This window comes from Chenopodium quinoa, unplaced genomic scaffold (assembly GCF_001683475.1).
Source record: "Chenopodium quinoa cultivar QQ74 unplaced genomic scaffold, ASM168347v1, whole genome shotgun sequence".
Taxonomy (NCBI): Eukaryota; Viridiplantae; Streptophyta; class Magnoliopsida; order Caryophyllales; family Amaranthaceae; genus Chenopodium; species Chenopodium quinoa.
The window spans coordinates 1,270,953-1,290,421 of record NW_018745082.1 but is presented as its reverse complement, the minus strand read 5'-3'; the positions used below and the strand labels follow the sequence as shown (position 1 = coordinate 1,290,421).

Below are 19,469 nucleotides of genomic sequence, written 5' to 3'. Positions count from 1 at the left end.
AATTTTTTTTATATTGAAATATGTTGGAAAACTAAGCAGGAAGTTTCTTTTGACTTTAATGAAACATTTTGGAACTTGGTGCAACCATGTGTGTGTTATATTGTGAAAGCTTATGTAGAAAAGTTGAACTTATTGGAAGTAAGTTAGCAGCGCTGCCTTCAGTTTCCCACACTCGATGAATTGCTTGTGGGGCTGTTGTCAAAAGTTTAATAATATTGAAAAAGAAGGACTTTTTTATGATGCCAAAAGGGGGAAAAGAGGAAGCAAACTTGAAGTTTTCAGTCGTTCGGGGTTCCAGTTGAGAAAATATCAAAACTTCTCTATTTTGGTAGCTTAGTTATTTCATGTTCTGTTTTTCTTTGTTTTGTGTGTTTTATTTTCCTCATTTTATTTTTGTTTCTTGCTTTTGTGTGTTTACTTTCTGTCAAAAAATCAAAAATGCAAGAATACATCCTTCTATGTGTTTTAAATTTTGTTAAGAGTTTTCTTAAGTTTGTCGTCATAAAAAAGGGGGAAATTGTTAAAGCTTATAAGTTTTGATGATGATGAACTTAAACTAAATCAAACTCAACTAAAGGTTTACAAGTGTTTAAGTACAGGAGAAATGGACCTTGGTGAAGGAAGAACATCTTGTATTATGAAGACTTGAAGAATCTTTAAAGAGTTAATCAATAGAAGAAGAGTTCTCTAACAAGAACTAAATTCCTTAACAGGAATGTTCCCTAACAGGAACTTGAAGGTTGTAAGCTGAAGACAGTAAGTTCCACAAGCAAATTATTAGTCTGTGAAGTTCTAGTTGTGAACTGGAGACCAAGTGACAGCAGGAACTTGTTCCTGGCCTGCGTGAAGCCCAAGATATTCAGAATTACAGAAGCGCGGCATTGAGATATTAATTTAGTTAAGATTTTATCTTCTAGATTTATTGTTAAATATGTTAATAAGATATGCATGAAATCTATTAGAGACGTGACAAGATAATTTGGCAAAAAGATAAAATTGGAAAAATATAAAAAGATAGATTTTGAAAAAAAAAGATTTTGTTTTAATTTATTTTCCTAAAATCAGTTGCAAAACAATATTATTCTCTAATATATATCTTCTTGTATTTTTCGGAAAAGATTTTTTTTTTACAAAATAATTTACCAAAAATCGTATTTAGAGATAAGGAAAGTTAACATCTTTATCTTTTGAAAACCTACTTTCTATACAAGTTATACTTGTATAAATAGTAGAGGTAAAACTGCTTTCGATTTTTGTAAGTTTATGCGTGAAGAAAAAACTTGTGAGCTTTATCAAAGTGTAAGTTTGCCAAGCTTTATCTTGTCATATTAGTTTCGGGTTTTATGCATAGCTTGCCTAACATATTCTAGACATATTATTTACTGTAATTGATTGGGTATTTGGGTGAGAGTGTATGAGATTTATTATCACATACAGTAGAAGTTCTTTTGTAAAAAGAGTGCATTGGTACTGTGAGAGTACGAGTGAATTCAAGTCAGGGGATTTGAGTTGGGTAGGATTGAGTCTTACCGTGCTACAAGTTCTAGTTGGAACTTGTGTTTAAAGGTCTGGATTATAATAGGTTTGTAATTTCTTCATTGCCCTATTATAGTGGATTGCTTGTGTGTTTGAAATCCCTTAGAAGGGTCGAGGTTTTACTTCCACTTGGGCTCTGGAAGGTTTCCTCGTAAAACTGTGTGTGCACTATCAAGTTCCCTTTATATTCTGTTTTAAATTTGCAAAAGTAGTCATGAGGAACTTAACTACAATTCACCCCCCCCCCCTTGTAGTATTCGTTTCAACTAACAGTTAACATTATTGATTTGAAAGCTATTTCATGGAATTGAGTTGAGCAATTTTGTGTTAGTATTGATGATAATGCAACTATTTTCATGAAAATTGCTTATTATCATAATGTATTGTGATTAAGTGCTTTGCTGTTGATTCTAGTTGTTTTTGGAGCTACATTTGTGTGGTTAGTTTTTGGTACTAACCTTTTTGCAGATTGTTAAGGCTTCGGTTGTTGTTGTTGTGTTTCAATTATTGGTTGAGTTCAAAGAGAGTTCTCTTTTGGTTTGGTTGTTTGTATTGCTTGAGGCTATAATGAACAAAAGGAAGAGTAGAAAGGAGCCCCGGTTAAGGGTTGAGGAACCTAGTACTCAAACTCAAGCTCAAGGACCGAATGTTCCCCCTCGACTGAAATTCTTGAACAAGGTCCATGCTACCTTCTTCAATGACCATCAAGGACGAAAGCTAAATCCCACGAGACACTATGATCAACGCTCCATGAGATCTTTGGGAAATGACGATGACATAAGGTCACTCCTTGACAACTTAGGGATGAATGAGTTCATCAAGCATCAATATCGAACATATAAAGATCCCACCTTAAAATTCTTGGCCTCATTTGAAAAAGAGCCTTATGGTAACAACGAATTCCAAATTTCCTTTCAACTATTCAACAACCAGCACACTATGACTCTTAGTGATCAAAATACATTGTTGGATTTGAACCCCGAGGCGGACCTCCTTTCCCCTTCATTCAGCCTATTCCCAGAGTACGATGCATTTCGATGGTGGAAAACGATTATCGATTTTGAAGAGTTCAACACTAGGTATTCGGTGGCCAACCAAATTATCCACCCTGTTCTCCGTATCCTTCACCGCATTCTTGGGTATGCGGTGTTTAGCAAGCAAGACTTGAGTAAGCTCTCGCATGAAGAGCTCTTTACTTTGTGGGTTGCTACTAGGGAGGAGTTGAGAGGGCGGCTCGACATGGGGTACTGGTTCGTTATGTGCTGTGAGGCAATCAAGTCGGGTCACAAGACGGGAGAAATTGCCCTTGGTGGGATGATCACAAGGATTGCCAAGAAGCTTAACTATGAACGCTTCTTCCCCTCATGCACTCAAATTGGGGCCGAAAAGGATTTATTCGTAGACATACAACAAATGAGAAGGTCGGGGTTCCTCCAAGGAACTTCATATGCCAACAATTTTCATTCTTGGTTTGTTGAGCGCGAGCACCATTGTATCCTGCCTTACCCCAGCCGTACATCCTTGGAGCGGAATGCTAGGAATGTATGGAAAATTCCGCGAGACAATGGTGTGTTACCCACTGCTTTGGGTGGCGCAAGAAATATGGTAGTCGAACAACAACATCAACAACAACATCAGCAGCAGCAACAACAACAACAACATCAGCAGCAACAACAACAACAACAACAACAACAGCATCATCAACAACAGCAACAACATGAGTAGCCTTGAACAACAAATGACGAGCATGCAACTTGGCATGCAAAGCCTGATGGAGAACCAGCAGGGTATGTTTATGCAAACCCAAGCTCTCTATGGTACGGCCATGGATAGAGGTGAGGTCACCCCCCTGGTCAATTACCCCTATTGGCCACCCCAACAAGGCCCGGTCCCTTAGTGGCAGGGATCGCAACCTACTTGGCCCTATTGGCAAGGGCCCTCCTCCCAAGGCGTTTCCCGGGTAGACTACCCGACGAAAACCAGGTACGATTATCGTGCCCCCGGGGGGGAGCGATTTTAGGGGTGACCCTAACTATCAACCCCCCCTTCCCCTCTTCAGCTTCCCGCCCCTTTTAACCCGCTGCCTCAATGGCAACAAGACCTCTTTCGAGGTCACTATGGTTAGCCTCCGGGTTTCACCGGTGGTTGGGACCCACACGGCATCCCTCTGGAAGGGTTCTCTTACAAAACCGAGGATGATGGAGATGATGACGAAGCCGGCCCTAGTGGCCACTAGCCCCCCTTGTTCTTTATTTCTCCCCTTTGCCCCCTCCCAATGTTTTAATTTGGCGCACCGCGGACGGTGCATTATTTTAGTGTGGAGGGGCGTAAGAAGCAAAGGGATGTTTTTTGGTAGTGTAGGGGAAGGCTTAGCATCATGCTAGTGTGGGGGGGACTTCATTGTAGGTGGTAGAGCTTACTTGGTTCGGTTGGCTTTATCATGTTTTGATGTTGATTTATCTTCTAGATTGTGATGATGGTGTCTCTAGGTGATTTTGATGAGCTTTTGCTAATGAATCTTCAAGTGTTTGTGTAGGTGATGGCGCTGCTATGAAGGAAAATCCAAACTCTCGATAATCCAAATTTCCCTTAATCTAAATTTTATTTTAAATTGTTTTATTTTATTTCTATTTCTTCATTTTGTTTAAAGTTTTAGTTTCCTTATTTGATTTTTAACTTTTTTATTTATTTTTGTTGTATCTCAGTTGTTTCTTTTGTTTTGGCTCGCTTTTCAAGCTTGGAAATGGAGATGAAGGAAGTTAAGGGGCAAATCGAGCCCCCTCGGTGAGATTGCATAATTTATCTTGTCTTCATTTCAAGCGGCGTTTGATGAGACCGTTCCTCTCTTTTATTTTCTTTTTCTTTGGGTGTTTAGCTTAGGTTTAGTTTAGGAAGAAGTTGAATGGTTCGAGGATGTTTTCTTTTGGTTCTATGGAACCTGGGATCGTTGATGTTGTTATCGAACGATCACTTGTATGACGATTGGGATTTAATTGGATTATATGCCTCGTGTGTGAACCTTTTTTATTTCTTCCTCTTTCTTTTGTTTTGTTTTCCCCTTTTTGTGTTACAAGCATAATTATGACAATTTGAAATGATTTTTGATTTGTAATTTGCTCACTCTTTTGGATTAGTTTGCCTCTCTTGACGATATGTCTTTGAATGCTTATCTTCCCAGTTGATGAGGGTTTACACGGTTTGAGAATGCTTAGGGTTGAATTAGAGACATTGTAAGCTAAGGTAGCCCGGTTTAGAACTTTTGAGGACGTTTGAACCCCTAGTTCACGGGAAAGTGGTAAGATGGTCTTGCTCTCTATGGTGGATAGGATTCCCTTGGTTGGTATTTGCTATATTTCTTATCCCGTGTGAGCGTCATTTGTTCTAGCCTTCATCATTCTAGTGAGCGGCATTTAGGATCCTTAACTATGCATATCTTAATCTTTGTGTTGGCGTCTAGCTCCCAAGATCGTGACCATATAACTCTAGAGGAGGAAGAGGGCATTTCTTCTCATTTTTCTTTGTTTTCTTTGTGTTTTGTTACAAATTTGGTTTTCATTTTTTCATCCACCCACTTGCTAACCAATTTGAGCCTTATTTCCCCTTTCTTGGCTTAGCCATATTACAAACCTATCGGTTTATGTTCTACCAACCCTTGTAGTTAGTGAAGCATTGGCTTGTGAGGTTCAAGTTTGATAATGTTGAAATTGAGCAAGAAATTTGTGTAATTTGGTTCGAGTAAGGTTTTGAAAGATTATTCATGAAAAGAGTATGCAAAAAGGTTTGGCAAGAAAGTTGAAACTCATGAAAAAAAAGTGAAGGAAATGTAAAGGATTGAAGTAATGTGGTGTGGTTTGTTTTGAAAGGTTGTAAGTTTGAGAATAGGTTCAATTCTTAGGATGTTCTTGAGACATGGCCACTCTTATGCTTCATTTAGGAATTGCCACCAAAATTTTCAAATTGTTTCCCAACCTTAACCCCTAGCCATGACCTTACAACCCTAATTAAAACACTTGGATTTTAAAGGGGCGTGGTTAAAGAACGATGGAGGGAGATAGATTTCAACCCTATGGAGAGAGTATGCATAGTTGAGATGTCTGGATGACCTTATGATTCCACAGAAAAATTTCTTTTTCCGGTTCCCTCGAGGAATCATGAGGAGTTAGCTAAGGGATGAATTGAAGCTAGTGGAGAGAACGCAGACTGTCTTGGTTGGGGCTAGGGCGGAGAATGAAATCATTAGTTCTCTATGCTTAGCTTAGGTTTGTCTTTTTCAACCTTGAGCATCTTGGAACATGTTTTCCCTCTTTGAATTGAGAAAGATAAGTATTCTTTAGTGCATTTATTTGCGTGTAAGTCTAAATGGAGCATTTCATTACCTTGAGGCTTGATTAGTTTTGCTAAAACCTTGTCATGTTATGTTTGTTGTGTTTGTCTCTTTGTTCCAGTTTTCCTTGCTTGAGGACAAGCAAGAGGTAAGTGTGGGGGATTTTGATGAGGGTCATTTATGCCACTCTTCTATCCTTTTTCTCTAAGGATTCTCCCCTCATTTGCACTTGTATGGCCCTTTTCTAAGCATTTTTACTTAGTTTTGTTTCCTCCTTTCCTTTCTCCTTTATCTTCCTTTTTCTTAGTCTTCTTGCCTTCTCTTTATTTTGATTTCCATGCTTGTGTTTTGTAGGTATCATGTTCCGAAAGAAAGAGGATTTCAAGGAGCCAAGCAAACTGTTCTGCGCGAGATACTGTGCGGCTATTGCGCGGGCGCGCACCCTTAGTTGTGCGGGCGCACACCCTTAGTTGTGCGGGCGCACAGCCCTTTCAGAACCCGTGGAGCCAAGCCGATGAAACAGAGCCAAACCAGAGAGTTTGTGCGATCTACTATGCGTCCTGCTGCGCAGGCGCGCAGGTTTACTGTGCGGGCGCGCTTCATTTCCCTGTACCCTCAAATTTGCGGCCGCGCAATATGCTGAGAGGGCGCACACTACTGTTGTGCGGGCGCGCACCCGCTGGGTTTCTGATTTATTTGCGCCTTGTTTCCCAAGTTTCTTTCTTTTAGGGGGAGCCACATATATATATACGGGACTCTTTGTAATGAAACACACTTAGTTCTAATTCCATAGAATATTAGCCTAATCTAGAGAGAGAAAGTAGATTGTTATTCAAGCACTCCTTATTGTATTCGACTTTGCTCAAGTTTTAATCTTCAATCAATCAAGCAAGAATCCAAGTTTTCATCTTTCATTAATCCTTTCTTTAGTAATCTCTTCTCCTTTCCTTTAGTTTTATTTATTTGTTTTATTGTTGCATATTCTTGTTAACCTTATTAGTTCATCTAGTTGTTATTGATTTCATTGATTTTAATCATGTTTTGTTTTGAGTTTCATGAGTTTATTTCTAGTTTTGATATTATGTTTAATCTCCCTTCTCTAGGATAAACTTTTATCTAGGGGAAGGGGGTGGAAGATATAAGTTGATATTAGATGAATGATGATGGTTGGATTGAACTTATGCCATAAATTGATGAAAGACATGATTTTTAATAGCTTGAGATTATTGTTGCACTCTATTTGATGTTTTCTAGTTTAAATGCATGAAAGTGATTTGAACTAGATTAAGATCATCTCTATTTTAATGATTGCATGAGAATGAGTTATTAAAGTGGAGTTTTTATGGATTGTGCTTCTTTATTCTCTTGATTCGATTGTCACTAATAGGATGCATGAGAATGATCCTTATTAGTGTAGACCTCTTTCATTGATTTGCCTAGGATATTGCATGAGAATGAATTGTTTAGGTAGAATCTTGTGTTCTTTGGCATGTGTTTCATGATAATCATCATTATTCCCCTCTTTCTAATCATATTTGACACCCCCGTATCCCTAGCGTCATTTTCCCTTTGTTTTAATCATCAATTTCTCGCTTATTTGTAGTTTTAGTGTTCTTACTCAACAAAACCAACAAAAACAATCCCCTTTTTACTCTTGCATTAGTGATTATTGATGTTGAATTAGTGTGCTTCCCTAGTGGTTCGATCCTTTACTTGCCACTAACTAGTTTGGTGTAAGTTTAGGTATTATAAATGATTAATTTGATTAAGGTAGTAGCTTAACAACCTATCTTATCCCTATCACCTTTCAACCATTTCAACAAAAGCCAAAAACATTCAAATAACTTCACTTTTATTAACTACCAAATATATCAAAATTGCACGAGAATAATCATCCACAATAGTCAAAAAATAACGAGCTCCGCATGATGAAACATGTCTATATGGACCCCACAAATCACAATGTATATTTTCTCAAAAATCCTAGAAGCCCTACTATCACTTAATGGAAATTTATCTCTAGGATGTTAAGCACGTATACATACTTCACACCCCTTATCAAGACTATTTTGATTGCCACTAACATGAGAAAGCAAAAATACTTTCTCGGAAAGATGACCCATTTGACGATGCCAAAACTCCAAGCTTGAGGTTGCTTCAACCGCACCAACATAATTCACCGAATCTGAATTGCTAAAATAATATAGTTTGTCTCTCCTACCTCCCGTTCTAATCAGCTCCTTCGTTTGGTCCTGTATAGCACACACATAAGGGTTGAATTGGACAATGCAATTAAAATCATCATATAGTTGTGATACTAAAAGTAAATTATAACTCAAGTATGGAACATAGAGAACCTCGGTAAGAGTAATCTTGTCCGATGAACGAACAGAACCAATTAAAGAAGCCACCACAGTATCCCCATTAGGTAAACCAACAGGACATTCAAAATTTTGTTTATCAAACAACCAAGATTTTTCTCCGGTAACATGATGAGTTTCCCCTGTATCAATAATCCAAGAATAAACATCGAACTTACCACTCAAGCAATTTTAGTGACTGGCATTACCAAAGAAACTCGTAATTTCCTTTCATTGATCGCTTGAAAACACTTGGCCTTGAGAAGAAGCACTCGAACCCAAAACAATATTAGCTCGCACTTAACCTTGACCACAGCCACCCGTGGACTCCCCCCCACCCCCCGGATGCCATCACTCAAGCTAGGTGGGTAACCATGAAGGTCGAAACACTTGCTCTCAATATGGCCCCTTTTCTTGCAATGATTACACACTTTGTCTGACCAACAACTAGAAGTCTTGTGGCCCACTTTCTTGCATTTTGCACAAATTATATCTCACCCCTCGCAGCCACGACCGTCTACACCTGTACGAATGGCAAAACCGAGAGCTTTTGCGGGCTTTTGGTCATGCTCTTGCTTTGCCGTACGAACTCATTCTTCTTGTACAACTAACTGATAGCACAATCTAGACTTGGGAGAGGGTCTTGAGATAAATATATTAGTACGTAATGATGCATAAAAATCAGTATATCACCCCATCAAAAAATCATACAATTTACACTATTCTCGCCTAGATTCATGTACCACTCTAGCCATACATTTCGAACAACAAGTACACGAAATCAATGGTTCATGGTGATATGTCTATTTTATATAATATTTTACCCCTGTCCCTTGGTCGTAATTAGTAGTGTTTTTGGCTCTTTGGAGCCACTTTTATTACTAATTGGTGTTTTTTAGTGTTTTTGTAGATTTGGTTGACTTTTGTAGGGAATTGCACTTTTTAAGCATTTTCCCGAGATGTTATGGAGCGACTACGAGCATTGGAGAATCACGACCAGTTTCTATACCCCAGGGCCGGTTAGAGCCATCGAACCGGTGATTAAGGGCTCGGTATATGTGATACCGGGCATTTGGACCAAGCCGAAGAGGAAATCCAGATTAGCCCGAAGAATTGGAGCTCAATCGAAGTCCAACCAGTGGCCCAAGAGTGTCGCCCGTCCAAAGAGGCTGGCGCCCGGAGGCGCGCCCGGCCGGGCAAGGGAAGCAAGGCTGGCGCCCGAACTCGCGCCTGGCCGGGCGCAAGAAACTCCCTGATCAGCAAAAAAAGGCGCGCCCGATCGGGCGGTGCCTCGCCCGATCGGGCGCGTGGTATTATTAGGAGTTAATTTTTGACGTTTAAGTTTGTTTTAGTTTAGGATTCTTGCTTAGTATAAATACTTCTCCGTTAAGCGAGTTTAGTATCTCTTTTCACTCTTCTTAATTTTTCCTTAGATTTTCTCTCTCTACTTAGGTTTAGATTAGTTTCTCTCTCTTATACTTTGTTCTTGACTTTATTCTTAATTCCAGATTTCTTCGGTAACAATTTCTCTTCTCTTAATCTTAGTTATTTATTTTATTCCTTTAATCATGTCTTGTTTTATTGCTTTGATTAGTTTAGTTTTAATTATGTGTGAGTAGTTCTATTTCTAGGGTTTGTGGGGATCTATAAATAATATGAAGGGGTAATTTATTGTTGTTAATTGTCAATGCTAGATTAATTTCCTATTGATTAATTTAATGCTCTATGACTAGATTTGCGCATATCTTTTATGCATGAGTTTAACAATATTGATTGGAGATTCGAAAGATGAGAATTAATGTTTAGGTCTAGTTTCAATAGGCAGGTTATTTTATAAATGGTTAAGTCGAGATTCGAGAGATGAGATTTAATACCAGTAGATTAATTGTGTGATTGTAATACGTAGCGAAAGCCCTTTATGATCTGATTAATGTATTCATTGATGATTGATTATTATGCTTTACCCTGGAATATTATTTATTGGTGAATCTATGCCCTAGGCCTTTTATTCATTGTTTTCTCCTTGTTCTTAATCTTCGTAGTTTAGTTTCCTTTGATTATTGTTACTTTATAATCTAGATTATATTAATTAATTAGGAATAGGAAGACTCGTTTCTCTGTGGATTCAACCCTAATTCCCTATCTACATTAGTTAGAGGATTTAGGAATTACTTTTGATTAGGTGATACGAATTTAGCCTGTCACATGGTGATCTAATTCTTGCCACAAAGAATGTAATTCTATAATAAACTGAAATAGGCATAGAATGAGTTTGCTCACATTTAGCAAGGGATGATTTTAATTGTTGAATTCTAGGGCATTAGTTTGAGCAAAGCACTTCTTAAGATGCTCCCACAGCAATCGAAATTCACGAAATTTAGAAAGCGAAGAATGTACCTCCGGATCAATAGTATTCGAAATCCAAGAAATCAACATTACTTTGATTATTGTCCAATCTAACTGAGTAGTACATGGTAAAATCGGAGCCGTGATGGTTCATCCAAAAACCCAAATTTTAGCCTAGCCTCCAAAGAGGCTTGCATATTTGCAGCCCAATCATCATAGTTATCGGTTTTTAGATGATTGGGAGTAACAAAATCCCCTAGTCAATCTTGAGACCCTAGGTAGAATGGTGAATTTTGATTGATTTCAATTGGAGGGGGTGGCGGTGTTGGAGGCGAATCGTGTCCACTAATGTTTATGAATTAAAAAAAAAACACAAAAAATTCAACCTGCTCTTGATACCAGACAAATTGAATAAATATAATGGCTTAATTCTCATTGATGACTTAAAACCCATATGTAATACAAGCCAACTAGAGCTGTCAAAAACCAACTCGAACTAGTGAATTCGAACCGTTTCGAAAAGGAACTAAACCGATAAGAACCTGTTATTTTAAAACCGTAAACCGACCCGACCCGATTTTTCAAAACCTAAAACTGAACCGATCTGAATGTTTGAGAACCGTTAATGAACTGTACCCGTTGTCAAGCCAAACTGATACAACCCAAAACCGAGAACAACCCGAAACGAGTACTTCCGAACCCGATAGCAACCCGACCCATTGTAAACTGAAACCGTTTAAACCTGACAAAAACCCGATAAACCCAAATCGCTTACAACTTGTAATTAGTTAGAACCGAACCGTTTATAACCCGTAATAAACTATGACCAAACAGTTTACAACCCGTAACCGGTTATAACCATACCGTTTATAACCTGTAAGTCCGTAACCTGTTATGACCGTAGTGTTTTTTTTTGTTCATTTTATCGATAGTAAAACAAAAGGGTTTAATTTGAAATATGAAGTATTTATATTGAATAGGTTTGGAATTTTGATGTCAATGAAACTCTTATGCTAAAATATTATCGTCCTTTTACAAGTAATGGCTTATGAAACACTAAATTGTATTAAAAAAAAATCTGAATCAAAAGGTAAATCTAGATTTGTTATTATCATTTTATCTTGAAAATAATTATACAAAAAAGGGACATAAAGCTAAACAACTATTTAATCCTCCATATGATCTACTGGAATAACTAATTAAATAATATTGAGGTTATACCAGAAGATATACGTAATGAAACCCGTTTAAACTGACAAAATAAATTGTCAAACCGATTGAGTTCAACTCGAACAGATTACAACCCGACCCGATTAGGACTCGATATGTTTTGACCCAAAACCTGATTTAAACTGATAAACCCCATTTTTAAACCGACCGAATTTAACCCGAACCAATTATAACCCGGACCAATTATAACCCGACCTAATTAGAATCCGACCCGAAAATAAACTGTGATAAAAATAAGCCGAACCGATACGACCCGAAATTATTTAAAACCGACCCCAACTGACCCAATAATAATTCCAACCCGTTACAAACCGAAAACTGATAAACCGATAACCCGAACCCAAAACCCGATTGACACCCCTAAAGCCAACCCTAATAATACCTCTGTTTTATATTATTTGTAACGATTAGACATTTTTCCTCCAATTAGTATTGTATACTCCTGGAGTAATATGGATCATGGTACTCCTTACACAATATATTTGAGTTACACATTTTATGTTATTTTGTTTAAATGTTGTGTTATTTTGTTACAACAATATGTTATTTACTTATTTATTACTTCAACCCCAACTCATGCTATTTTTAATTTACATTAAATAACATGTACTTACTTAAAAATAACATATATATATATATATATATATATATATATATATATATAACATATATATATATATATATTGAAATAATAACAAATTCACATCAAAATAAAATTAGCAGTGTTGAGTTTTAAGGCATCTTGAAGAGAATCAAACACTTTAGAAGATACTAAATTTCTGTACATAAACACATTTACACCCTTAAATTACCTTCAAATCAATTGATTTCTAAGAAACATATAAAATTAGAAGAAGAAAAGGGGAGAGAAAAAATTTGTTAGATTTAGAGTTGGAGTAGTGAGAGAAAGAGAGTGAAAGTGAGGTAGATTCCTAGAAAACCCAGAAAATTGGAAGAAGAAAGGAGAGAGAAAGTGTATGATTTTGAGTTGGAGTAACTGAGAGGAAGAGAGAGTGAGTGCGGGAGGAACATGAATGAGAAAAATGGCAAAATAACATACATGTACTTAAATATCACATATATATAATTTGAAGTAACAAAGAGTTAACATCAAAATAACACGAGTTTTATAAAACCTGCACGGTACTCCATGAGTATGTTAGTAATTGCGTTTTTCCTCTCTATTTTATGTCAAATCGTTGCAAATAAAATAAAACAGATATAATATGAAGAATTAGAAGACTAGAAAAATAAGGAAAAGATATCAAAAGATATTAACTAGTCCCAACAGAAAATAACAAAATATTTCCTAAGATTTTCAAAAATATATCCGCACTATGTAAATATGGTCGAATAGTAAAGCATACATGAAAAATGTACCCAAATACAAAGATTGACCCTTACATACAAGACAATATTTTGTACACCATGCCGACACAACTTATTTACGAAGTGCTGTTCATTGTGAAATTATTGATGTACTCCAATGTATGTACGATCACCAATTTTAATGAACAAAGATTTTGTCGGTAATCAAGAAACGTTTTCTCATAAACTTGTATATATCAATATACGGGGTGTACAAATAACAAAGAAACGGCCGTACACAAAACAAATATTTAGTGCATTATTAAAATTTCATACGAAGTGTATAAAATACAGTTGATGCAACTTATATATGTGGTAGAATATAGGATACATATTGATTGATGATTACAAAATTCACATTTTTAACGATGTAACCAACATTCTGGTGTGAGTGAATGATCTCTTTTACGATCCTTGCAATAGTCGTAGAACATGTAGTGTCTTTGAACCCATGTCATGACGTAAAATTGCTTACGTGTAAGGCCGCCAGAACGATAGGGAGAGACGGAAACCGGGCGGCAATGGAGGGGAGCGTAGGCGGAGCAACCACCAGCTTTGAAATTGGTGAATTGACCTACAAATGGTTGATACATATAATTTGCTTTGTATTTACCATTTTCAGTTGCCCATGATGAGGCATCCCATATTGATCCATACACCCACATTGGCCTTAGTGGGAATGTGGCATCACTTTTTCTCTGATATCTTCTTATGGGAACATCATCTACCAAAAATCTGTGTCCAATAATGAGAGAAAAACAAAATGATTCTTGTGCATGTAGTGAAAAATGAACTTTATGTACTATATGCATATTCACTATCATAATTAAGTTAGATCAACGCAAGTTGCATGTGATGTTATAACTAGATTCATAGAGGTGATCTCAACTCGGGTCACTGGGTTGGCTTCAAGTGGGTTCTAGTTCGGGTTTAAGTCATGTTAAATCATTATGGACATGTAAAGATTAAATTAGGTCACTTTCAGGTTAGGTTGGATCTAATCAGATCGGGTTAATTTTTTTCACTTTTAAGTTTTAAATTTTTTTTATAAAAATTGATTTCTACTTATCAAATTGACTTTCACTTCATAATTAAATATTTAGGATATATATACGTGTTTACTAGATTTTTACTAAAACTAATTGTTTATCGTTACTTGTTAGCCCTTTCTAATATTTACTTTCGATGCAAATTAAGTGAAAGTATGCAGAACAAAACACTTGACCTTTAATCCTTAGTGATTTGCTAGTATTTTTCAATAAGCATGCACCTATCTTTTCAACAATATACATCAATTGTTGAATATTGTTTATTCTTAAGAGAAGACTCTTGCAGCTTTCTTTGAAAAAAATTTGAAGAGAATTATTATACATTAAATGCTTTAGCATAAATTATTCAAGACTAAATATAAAGGTTTTTATTGATCAAAGTCGACTTAATCAAATTGATACTTAGTGATGAAAAACTGAAAATAGATTCACTAGTTTTTCACTTTGAACCTATTTATTCATCTATAAATATCATTCATTATATCAGAGAGATTTATTGTACATATAATAGTATTATAGTACAAATTGAAGCTATCAAAATGAGGTAAAAAAGAGTGAAAACAATAGTTACTCCTTAATAAATCCAATTAAGTTGCCCCTAAATTCCAGCTAGATCCCAACCACCAAATTAAAACAAGGGAATTGTGATGAATGCAAAAGTCAGAAAAAGAAAACTAAAAATAAAATAGGCTCCATAATCTAATTAATGCAATTATTCTTGAAATAAATACAAAATAATAACAATAATGCAAATATCCTACTAATAATAATAGGTAACTCTATTTTTAGAAAAGTGCGGTGATATATTTATTTAGTATGAAAAATAGTAAGTATACTCAGATTACTCACATGATTTCTTTAGGGCTCCAAAAAATGGCATAATGATGAAATCCCTTAGTTGGATCAAACCAAAGATGGAATTTCATTTCTCTTCCAATAATATTGCCATCTCCACTGCCCCTTATGTAAACATTTGTTTGTAATACATAAGGTTTCCCAAAGGTTGTCCCTAAGAATTCCATGTCTACTTCATCATGGTGCCCTGGATGCGCCTCGTTGTTGGAAAGCTGATGAATACCATCATCTCGTAAATATTATAATACTCGTATTTTAGATATCACAATACTAGTTCAAATTACATTAATAACATTATAAAATTTGGACTGATCATAGGATGGGTGTAATAGTTTGATCTTTACATCGATATTGATTTCGTTCATGATCTGATTTGGGCCACCCTTGCATTACACCATTCAACTGTTTTTAACTATTGCATTCATTATGTCGGATGCCTAGGATGAAATAAATATGCTCAATGATCTAGCTAGTCAATAATGTAGTACAATTAAAAAAAATCTTTATTTTTAAAAAAAAAAATATATATTTATATAGCTAGCATACAGGATTTTAAGGCCTTATTTTAAGACAAAATTATCAAACATATTATAAAGACTTAGTAAATCAAGGAATATACTTTGTAACAATAATGAATAGTAAGTACGTGTAACATTATAAAATTGAAAAATCTTAACTAATTTGGAAATAGACTGGTAAATGATAATTGTACTACGTACTTCTTTGTACAACTTATTAAATCTAAATTTAATTTTATAAACAAACAAGAAATATCTAGACAATAAAAAATTATATTAAACCGACAGAATTATATATGAAATGGAATTTCCAAATCAGAAATTATTCTTTGTAGGTTGTTTTATTTTTTCGTGGAACGGCTCATGATTAAGCTTATAGTGGATATTTATTTTGTGGGTATAAGAATTTTAATTTTATATTTTTGATGGGTGGATGTACGTAAAACAAGTTGGTATGGACTAAAGCAAGAATCTAATCTAATTTGTACGTATTAGAAATTACAAAGGGGACCAAACCAATCCTCAAAATAAAAAAATTAATGAAAAATTGAAATATTAATAAACTTAATTTATGAATAATGAATTACTATATATAATTTGACACTTGTGACTTTGTAAGTGAGAATTAAGTAAATTAGCAAAATGACAAATATAATACCAACAAAATCAAAGTTTATTGTGTGATAAAGTAGTCCCACTTAGATTGTGATGTTTAATTAGGGAGTTGCATTAACAATAGTTATTAATAATGCAGCTAGCAATCAATTATTAAGCAAGTTTTAGTAAGTTGAATAATCTTACATAAAATGCTGTTATTACTCCTGCAGTGTACCCTTGTTGTAACTTGATTGATGTACCAAAATACCCGGATCTAAATGGGCGAACAGACTTGAACCCGCTTCCTATACGTACCAAATATATATAGCATAGTAATTAGAAACAAACCTCAAAATATGTCAATTTCGTTCTTTGCTCAGATTTAGTTCTCAGTCTACAAAATTAATGACCTTGTTAATAAGGAGTAATGAACATTATTATAGTAGCACAAAACATAACATAACATAAAGTAGTATATATAAATATATAGACGTGTCTAGTGCAATATTCGTTTCATGTCATATGTAATTCCTAGCTTATTGTAGATAACTATGCTCATATAAGCTATAACAGTGCTTGTGACAAAATTAGATTTTCTATTAATCATTTGTCACGATAATAATATAAATGCATCATCAAACATGACTAAAGAACAAGAAATTAGAAAATAAAGACATAGAAATAGAAGGATCGTCATATATAGAGAAGATGAACAAACAAAATTGCAATTAAAATAACTTAAACACCAGTATACTTGTGGTAGAAATAAACTCGAACTCGTGACCACGACAAACCATTCTTATATGGTTGTTTAGGATTCAAGTAATCGTACAAGATGAAAATATAACATGTATAGAGAAGAATTATAATCACCTGAAGTTCGATCAAGCCATATAGTCAAAGCATGTTGGTCAAGCCTTTGATGTTGAGGACCCCATAAATTTCTATAACCATTCCAAAAACTAAAAGACCTAAACTTCTTACTAGGATAGTAACCAGGAGATGGTGGCCATGATGAACCAATGCTATTGGTACAATGGGCAAAAAATAGAAGGCAAAAGAAGAAGAATTTCTCAATAATCATACTACTATTAGTGTTATTAATAGTATTATAAATGAGAGAAAATAATGTATGGTGAAAGAATTGTATATTATTTATAAAAATGAGCTGAGTATGAAGATTTTGATATGATTTAGTTCTTGTTGTTTGAGTATAAATATGGAGTGAGTGTGCGTGTGAGTGGGAGTGAGATGTCGGTGTGTGTGAGTAGTAATGAAAAAGCATGGCCGCAAGCTTATAGTCCATATAAATCAATGTAAAGTTTTGGCAGGCCCCATCATAGACAAATTATGACATGATGAATAGTTTTATTTATGCACCAACCATGTATACCCGGTAATACGTGCTGAGCCTATTAGATTCTGACCAATTTGAATTCGAGTCTACTCACAATTTAATTTGAGTAAAAACTCTTCTAGCACATATATATTTGTTTCCAAATATTGAAAATGTTACCATAGATAAGTTGGAACATCTCTCTTACTAGCAAAATCAAGTAGTTAATTCTCGCAACACATGCAGATTCGTTTTAAATTAATGTAAACGAGACTATGAATAAGTTGGAACATCTCTCTTATCAACTGATCCTAATACTTATTGGTTGATTGGACAGATAGTTATTAGTTAAACAAATGATTATTATTTTTTCTTTTTCTAATTTTAATGGCTAGTTGGAGGGTACGGACATCTTAGACAAAATTACATCATGTGATCTTTTCTTGATTTCATTTTCAAATCTAGATTGGTGAATTCAATTTTGGAAGATACTCGTATGGCACATATATTATACTGGCTTTGTAAATGTCACGCCAATCATACATCCGTGCGTAGTATGCTTGGATTGGGAGGCGATGTGTGTAAGTGTAATTGTATATGTTGATGCAAGAGCGATACGGGTGTCTAACTATCTATCTTATACCCGAGTTTAAATACATCATCTCCTTCTTTACATTTATATTGCGTAGCAGCATGTAAAGATGATAGGATTATATCTTATGTGGAGGGTGTTAAAGTTATCCCATACATAATACCTCCTACGTTATATAACCAATTCAAGGAGTCAAACTATATATTTATGACCATACATGAGTTTGACCGTTCATATACGAAAGTAAATAATCTATACTATATAAAAGACGTTTTCTAAACATTTATATGTGTCATATGTGTCTCTTCTTACACTAGGATAATGCCACATCACAAATCAACAACTTTTGTTCCATAATCTCATCATTATACTAAAAATGAATACAAAGAGGTTTGAACATACACCAAAGCTCAATGAATGAATACCTTACTTATATTGAGTTATCGACCATCTTAACTGGAAATAAACCACGCTTTTTTTAATCCATACAAATATATAAATACAAATAGAAATGTAGAATAAAAGCAAAAAATATGTAAAATAATTTATTGTTGGCATTGTATTATAATTATTGACAATAAAAAATCATTAAACCTCTAAACTGTATAATAAAAACTTCAAACTAAAAAAATAAAAACATTATTCAAAGTTGCCTCTCGAGAAAAGCCCGAGTCACACACAAGTTGAACATTAAAACAGATATTAATTGTAGAGAATATTTCAAGCATCCCACACTTGAGCCCCAGTGTGATCATACACTTAAGTATGGTGGCGTTCAAAGGGAAGGAAGCTAAAGTAAAAGAATCGGCAACAAGTTTTAGGAACTTGTAAACCGTTCACACGGTGAAGGTCACACCCCTTCACGATCCATGAGATCGCTAACTCCATAGTGGTCTTGAACTATGACTGGATATTCGGGGATGAAGATACAAATCCAACCTAAAAGAGATTGAACCTGTCCTAATAATAGGTTTCTAGCTACTTTATTCTTCTCATTATTCATGTGCACTTTTGGACTAACATGCAATCATTAAGTTAACCCTAAACCTGTTTAATCTATGTTGGTTGAATATTAATGCACAAACAAAATTATTATTGATAATCACTTGAATTATATAATCATATTAACCCAAACAAAATTATTAATGATCTTATTATGCGTGATTACAAGTACAAATTCCCTTTAATCATATATAAAAGGCGTGATCAAGTAATAACATAATAATATATATCAAGCAACATAATCATAACCACAATCATCATCAAAATAATAATCTCAATCTCATGAAAGTATAATAATATTAGCAAGATCCTAGGATGATACTAACAAGATTAATAACAATTCCTAACATGTCACT

At 35.0% G+C, this 19,469-nt stretch overlaps 1 protein-coding gene across 1 annotated transcript; it reads right to left on the bottom strand.

Moving 5' to 3' along the window:
• Nucleotides 1-13,240: 13,240 nt before the first annotated feature.
• LOC110709916 (probable xyloglucan endotransglucosylase/hydrolase protein 32) lies at nt 13,241-17,467 on the bottom strand. Its single transcript, XM_021888175.1, has 4 exons — nt 17,057-17,467; nt 16,388-16,488; nt 15,063-15,280; nt 13,241-13,899 (listed from the first exon to the last, which is right to left on the bottom strand). Exons 1-4 carry the CDS (start codon nt 17,265-17,267, stop codon nt 13,527-13,529), a joined length of 903 nt encoding a protein of 300 aa, XP_021743867.1. The 5' UTR covers nt 17,268-17,467; the 3' UTR covers nt 13,241-13,526.
• Between the last annotated feature and the right edge of the window lie 2,002 nt (nt 17,468-19,469).